The sequence below is a fragment of the Protomyctophum parallelum genome, assembly GCF_964188405.1.
Source record: "Protomyctophum parallelum genome assembly, chromosome: 12".
In the NCBI taxonomy this organism is placed as follows: domain Eukaryota; kingdom Metazoa; phylum Chordata; class Actinopteri; order Myctophiformes; family Myctophidae; genus Protomyctophum; species Protomyctophum parallelum.
This window is the reverse complement of record NC_139712.1, coordinates 43606313-43613925: the sequence shown is the minus strand read 5'-3', so window position 1 is coordinate 43613925 and position 7613 is coordinate 43606313. Positions and strand designations below refer to the sequence as shown.

Sequence of the window (7613 nt, the reverse complement as noted above, 5' to 3'; positions counted from 1 at the left end):
TGCCTTGCTGAGATTACTAATTGATCCGAAGATAATGGATTCAGATTTTCCCAGGTGTAAGGATAGTTTGTTATCAGCGAGCCAGGTGCAGATTATACCGAGTTCAGAGCTGAGGGTCTTTTCAACCTGCAGTTTGTTCCTGTCCGAGACCAGCAGTGCTGAGTCATCTGCGAACAGGAACAAGTTGCAGTCACAAGCTGATGTCATGTCGTTAACATATATTAGGAACAGTAAAGGCCCCAGTATGCTTCCTTGTGGGACGCCACAGCTCACTGGGAGGGGGGGGGGGGGACGGGGGGACGGACAGTGTTCCGTTCACCACCATCTGTTCTCTCCCCTCCAGGTAGGATTGCATCCAGCTCGCTGATGTGCTATCAAAACCAATAGCTTTAAGCTTGTTAACCAGTATGGAGTGGTTCACAGTAATACCACCATAATATATGTTAAAATACAGGAGCATATACGTGCCCTTTTTGTTCCAATAATGCTGCTGCTCTGACAAAACAGCAAGTCGCCTTTGTTTTAAATGCCCCCCCCATTAGCAAGTCCACAAAACCGGTGTCACTTATATCTGCGATGCTAATTGGCGGCCAGTCAAAACTTTTATTTATGACATTCTCTCAAGGTACTTTTTTGTATCCAAGGTAGAATGTGTCCCCCCCCCCCTCGATAAAATAAAAAGCAATTGGGTCATAACTGTAGGCCTACATTTAACTGTATTCTTTTTTTTTTTAGATTTCACAAGTTTAATCCACTAATTTTATTAAACTGCAAAACAATGTTAACGTGAATTTTAGAATGAGTTTGCAATTCTAGCCTATTATGCTGATCATTTGTTGACCGGCAGAGTCTCATAGAGTCTCCTATATGAGTCTCTTAATTATTTATTGACTGATGACCCGGTCATCAAATTATTGGCTCAGGAATGTGACCAAAACTAAAACATATCCATGAATTCAATGTATCATGGGCTGTGTAATTGATAGAAAATAAGTAATTTTTTGGGTGAAATGCTCCTTTCATTCATTCATTTTTGTCTTACCTGCTGTCCTAATAAAATATTGGAACTCTGGCTATTGGTATTGGCGTGTGCGGCCACCTTCTTGTTTTTTTCAAGATCTCCTCTGAAATACTCCTTTAACCAACACTACACTATAACACATGTTCTGACTGATTTCACATTGAAAAGCAAAATGTTTTAATCAAAAACAAATGTTTGTCATGTGGAGGAATGTTGATTTGCAAATGTAGGCTACTGACACATGCATATATCTCTCTGTGTATCAATGAAATCATTTTCATATCTACTTTTTTTTTAACATAAACTCACACATGTACAGTAAGCTACATGTGTGCCCAGGAATTCGTATCATTCGATCTCCATAATTATGGTGACATTGGCGCCGTGGCTTAGATGGTTAAAGCGCCTGTCTAGTAAACAAGAGATCCTGGGTTCAAATCCCAGCGGTGCCTTTTGAGATGCAATTCAATTTCAATTCAATTCAAAGGGCTTTATTGGCATGAGAAAACATACGTTTACATTGCCAAAGCAGAAAGAACAATAGGCCTACAACAATACACCAATACAATCAAAACAAGAATGATGTACATTTGAAGGTCAGAATCTTCAATAGATCAATCTATGTACCAAGATTACTCGATGTAGGTATAGTGCAGGAATATACACAATGATTAGTCTTTAGGGTGGTTGTGTTCCATTTGATATCCTTCTCCTATCACAGCAACTCACAAATCTTGCTGCTGTGTTTGCACATTGTTGTACTTCGCCCAGCAGATATGGGCGAAGTGGGAGATATGAGAGATGTCTCTGCAGTGACACGCAATTCCAAGCATGTGTGGGTGGTATTGGCGTGTGTTGGCGTCATTGCAAACAACATGGCTATTTCATCTTTCTCAAGCATTTTTGGAACGAATTACCGGAAGAAATGTGATTGGGGGTGTGCATTGTAAAGGGGGCGTGGTCTTGGCCATTAATATAAACGGTCTTTCTGAGCATACCTTTACATTGTGCTCTTGAAGTCTTCAATAAAGCTTTCCTCATCCTCAAACAGAAACTCTAAGGTAAGTTTTAGATCTGAACATTTGCAAATAGTAGAGGAACAGGCTTTGGTTTTTGATATAATTATAACAGTTCTGTCTCGTTCTTTCTTTTTCTTCTTTTTTGCGGTTGCCTTTTATTATAGAATTTTTAAAACTATTCTTGTACACAGTACTCTCTTTTTTTAAAATATTTTAATTCTACTTCTTTAGTTTTTACATTATTCAAATATACCTTTATATTGTAAGAAGGATAAATCTACTGCTTTTTTATTATCAAGGTGCAGAGTACACATTACAGTCCACTGTAATTACTTGCGCAAGAGCGCGCAAGCAATGTACCGTCCCAGCCAACCCGCCACTTTTGATGCGTATGCAAATAAAACAGCAAATTGTGCCTGATTTGCTGGGACCAGATTACATACATGACCAGATTTCTTACGTCATCATTGAGAGCTAGTCATACATATACTATATATATGTAATTTGTAAAATAAAATAGCAAATTGTGCCTGATTTGCTGGGACCAGAGTAAATGGTGTGTATATGTATAACTAGCTCTCAATGATGACGTAAGAAATATGTGGATTAAAGGACCCAATGCCAGAGTGTAATTGGTCTTCGATTGTGACTTAATGACGATATGTTTTAGTGTTGGGAGGATTAAAGGTAATGTTCCTGTGTATACATGTATGTAACCTGGTCCCAGCAAATCAGGCACAATTTGCTGTTTTATTTGCATACGCATCAAAAGTGGCGGGTTGGCTGGGACGGTTTTTGGCGCAAAGTAAACACAGTATACCGCTAATCAATTTACAAATTACATTAGCTAACACTAGCTCTCAATGATGACGTAATAAATATGGTCATGTATGTAATCTGGTCCCAGCAAATCAGGCACAATTTGCTGTTTTATTTGTTTAATTAACAATTAAAAAACATTTTTTTTTATTGTTTAATAAAAAACAAATCCAACTACAGATTACGGAAGTATTTTAGATCATGTATATTTTATCAAATGTGAAAGTATCATTACAGAAATTGAAGTTAGAGACACATAATACTCTGATCATGATTTAGTATTAACCCATTCTGACCTGAGATCAGATTCATACGAGGTTTCCGCCGGACACACACTGGTCTGATGAACCCATTCTGACCTGAGATCAGATTCTAAAAATGTCAGTCGTTCTTCGATTTTTCAAAAATAGCAGACCTACAAGCTCGTATCGCGCCACTCGGTGGAGCGATATGAGCTTGTAGATCTGCTATTTTTAAATAGCTAAAGCATAACATGATGCTGACACCAAAATGGGTGCCCGGTCGAAAATATCACTATAGCCCAAGATGAAATACATTTAAAACAATTGACAATTTACAAAAAATAATAAAATTATTATAATGTATATGTGATAAGATATTTTAATTCAGTTGATATACCTTTTTTTCATCACATATCAATGATTTATTTTTCTTTGAAAAACTAAAAAGGGATCCAGAATATTTCTAAATTGATAAAACTGTATTTCTTATATAGAAAGAAACTTGAACCATACTAATAATAATACTAGGTGTTTACATGCATAAAGTAGGTAGGTAGCAAATAGTTACACCTAATAATTAGACATTTCAAACGTTCCTTCACAGAGATACTGAGATTTGACAGTTTACAGCGGTCGAAAGTACTTGCGCGCTCTGCTTGCGCACTAGTTGGCCATTTATGGCCTACTAGTGTGCAACAAGCAAGTATGCACTCGACAGAGTGCAGTTCTAGTTTGTACTGTGGACCCTAATAAAAAGGCTCCGGTGCCTCCTCTGTTGCCATTGTCCTTCTCCTATGATGCACCACCGGACCTGCTGGGCGGGGGACAGAGGTCCTCAGCACCCCCTGGTCAAAACGACTTCCCGCGGCTATCTCTGCTATTTTGTAGTGTTGTTTATTTTGAGAGGTCTACTCTGTATTATTGATTTTAGTGACATTGAGGTGTTATGGAACCTGGCTGGAACAAAAGCTTCCCCCTGCAGCTTTTCACGAGTTTGTATTGATTGGCACAACGCTCTTTGCCTCTATACACTACACAGTATGGTTATTGTGCATAAGGGCAGAAGCTGAGCTTGCTTGGCTGCAACTTGCATAATAAAATAACACAAGAATGTCACTGTCATCACACTTGATGACTCTTGTGTCTCTTGGCAAAGTGGATGGCATGCACTGTAGCACCATCCAGGTTCCCGGCCTCTGCTTGATCACTCAACAAATAGGCTAGCCTTATGCATTTTTGATTTCTTCCACATCTTCATAACTATCTTTCTGTTTATGTTTATTACAGATGGCAGATGTTAGTGACAAGGCGGAGTATGGCACCCTTGGCCAGGAAGTCCAAATAGAGCACATCAAGGCTTACATTGTAAAGCCGTCCGGTGCTTCTGACAAAGCCGTCATTATTGGATCGGACGTCTACGGATGGAAGTCACCTAATACTAGATATCTAGCTGATATGCTGGCTGCTAATGGATACATGTGTGTAAAATCTAATATTTAATAATCATACTAACATTAACAGTAACATGATAGCTGTGCTCTAAAAAACAAACATACAGATACGGATATTGTATAAGAGTTAATTTTGTAGTAAACATTTTTTATTGTATTTGAATGTTCTACGTTGTGTATCTTATGTGGACTGACCGGTCTGAGGTTGTAATGGTGACTTTGTCTCCTGTTTTGCCATTATCAGTGCTGTCCTGCCGGATCTCTTTGTGGGGAAGGAACCATGGTTGGCTGCACCATGGTTGCATAGTATGGGCCCAAAAGTCAATACTTGGATGTCAGACAAGAGCCCTTGTGACGTCATCAAGTAAGCTACCTGGGTTTTACTAGTACTCAGGACATAAATTATAGAAGTCCTTGACCCAGGAAAGTCTATTATGACAAGCTTGAAAAACTCAGGTCCTCCTGGTTCCACTCATGGATATGCTTTAATTTATGCAAAATACCTTTCATTCAGTAATAGAACAACCAAATAAATCAAGTCATATCACAATATCTCACATTGTGAGTTTGTGCGTTCAAATTCCCACGACAGACAGGGCCTCGCCTCTACTATCTATGTCAGAAGCCGTTGGGGGGCTGATTTCACCCTGTGCATACAATTCCCTCCAAACTTGGTTGGGATATTTATCAGGCTAGCTTCCATGCTAGCCTGTCAAGTGTCATACATTTTTATCAGCTTGCAGAGCTCATACTACTCTCCTCCTACTTCAACACCCAGGTCCTCCTACTTCAACACTTCTCATTCAACTCCATTCAACTCTTATCTTCTTTTCACTTCTACACTTTGTTTCCTGCCTAGGGAGGTGGATGCAGTGCTGAGATACCTGAAGGACCAATGTCACGCAAAGCGCATCGGAACAGTCGGCATGAATTGGGGAGGGGTTGTTGCGCACTTACTGGCCCTGCAGTATCCAGAAGTCAAAGCTGCAGTCTCTGCTTATGGTAATGTGATTAATTAATCATTTAACCCATTCTGACCGGGCACCCATTTTGGTGTCAGCATCATGTTATGCTTTAGCTATTTAAAAATAGCAGATCTACAAGCTCATATCGCGCCACCGAGTGGCGCGATACGAGCTTGTAGGTCTGCTATTTTTGAAAAAAAATCGAAGAACGACTGACATTTTTAGAATCTGATCTCAGGTCAGAATGGGTTCATCAGACCAGCGTGTGTCCAGTGGAAACCTCGTATGAATCTGATCTCAGGTCAGAATGGGTTAACTGAAAAGCTGTTCATTGACATTCCATCATCTGAACTCATCACTTTAGTCGACTGACATCTGTGGGGGAAACATTCTTGCTGTGTCGTGACTTCACAATTACAATTACAACATACTGCTGTAATTACTAGTTTATGTATATCCCATTCTGACCTGAGATCAGATTCATACGAGGTTTCCACTGGACACACACTGGTCTGACGAACCCATTCTGACCTGAGATCAGCTTCTAAAGATGTCAGTCGTTCTTCGATTTTTCAAAAATAGCAGACCTACAAGCTCGTATCGCGACACTCGGTGGCGCGATATGAGCTTGTAGATCTGCTATTTTTCAATAGCTAAAGCATAACATGATGCCAACACCAAAATGGGTGCCCGGTCAGAATGGGTTATAGTAGTGCTTTCCAGAAGACAATGTTCTCCTTCAGCAAAGCATGGATATTATGTTGTAAAGGTATACGGTATAATTTCCAGATATGTTATGAAGTGATGAGAATTACAATTATTTTACAAAAAATGTAAAGGAATCTTCAGTATACTAGCTTTGTGACATATGTTTTTGTCATTCCCATGAGGACAGGTATCGTCAAGAAGTGGAATAACGTGTATGAGCTTAAGTGTCCAACACTGTTCATCTTTGGGGAGAAAGATAATATTATCCCATTGGACCAGGTTAGTATGTATTATAAATTATATACTATGTACACTTGCACTATTCTTTATAAACAAAAACACTCACGCATGCGCGCGCGCACACAAACACACACACACACACACACACACACACACACAAACACACACACACACACACACACACACACACACACACACACACACACACACACACTACACACAATAAATACATTCCTTATGTACGGTATTGCTTGTTTGCACTGCAGTCTAGGGAGCTTTAAAGCTCACTTTTTGTTGTGCCTAAATTGCAGTAAGTGTACCATTACAAAATGGGTTGGGTTGAATGTAATTTAATTAATTGCTTTGTATGATTTCTGGAACTATCAGAATGACAGATTAGCCATTTTATATGGCTTTACAAAGGTTCTCTTGCATGCTTTGACTTGTAGAAGTGGATCAATTACTTGCTCAACAAAACAAACATGGAGGTGACAAACTCCTATGGGTGATGCTTGGTCATGCACATGACACCATTGTCTCACATTCTCTTTTTATAATGTGGTCTCCTCAGGTAAGTGACCTTGAGGCCAAACTAAAGGAGAAATGCACCATGGACTACCAGGTGAAGATTTACCCCGGTCAGGGCCATGCGTTCCTCAACCACGGATTCAAGGACGTCAACCCTGCAGACAGGCCCAGGCTCCAGGAGGCTAGGAAAGACATGATCAATTGGCTGAACTACAAAATGTAGAGCTTCAGTGTGGCGTTAATTGATACTGATACATTTAGTAGAATTCTCGCACATCGCTAACATTGCATGTTATCTTTTCACACTTTGGTTTGAGGTGAAATAAATGTTAGAGGGAGCAGATAATGAGTGCTGTGATGTGTTGCAGAACTACTGTGGTGGTGGTGATATTCTACGTAGAGGTGATTTTCTACCTATGTTGGAACATCTGGGGGTTATAAAGATTTTTTTTTTTACTAACAACAACAGAGACCACAGGCATTTATTTTATTTAATCATTTTATATGGGCATATGAATCAAGGCATCTTATTGTAACCTAATTCATGTATAGGGAACCCACTACATTCTAATTCGTAATTCATGTTCATGTGTGTGTGTGTTTACCACACTTTTTTATCA

The 7613-nt window shown here is 39.4% G+C and overlaps 1 protein-coding gene across 1 annotated transcript; it reads left to right on the top strand.

The window, feature by feature from the left end:
- Positions 1-2036: 2036 nt before the first annotated feature.
- Positions 2037-7482, top strand: LOC310867467 (carboxymethylenebutenolidase homolog). Its single transcript, XM_083777579.1, has 6 exons — positions 2037-2082; positions 4389-4579; positions 4797-4916; positions 5412-5554; positions 6413-6504; positions 7037-7482. Exons 2-6 carry the CDS (start codon positions 4389-4391, stop codon positions 7214-7216), a joined length of 726 nt encoding a protein of 241 aa, XP_083633705.1. The 5' UTR covers positions 2037-2082; the 3' UTR covers positions 7217-7482.
- The last annotated feature ends 131 nt before the right edge of the window (positions 7483-7613 follow it).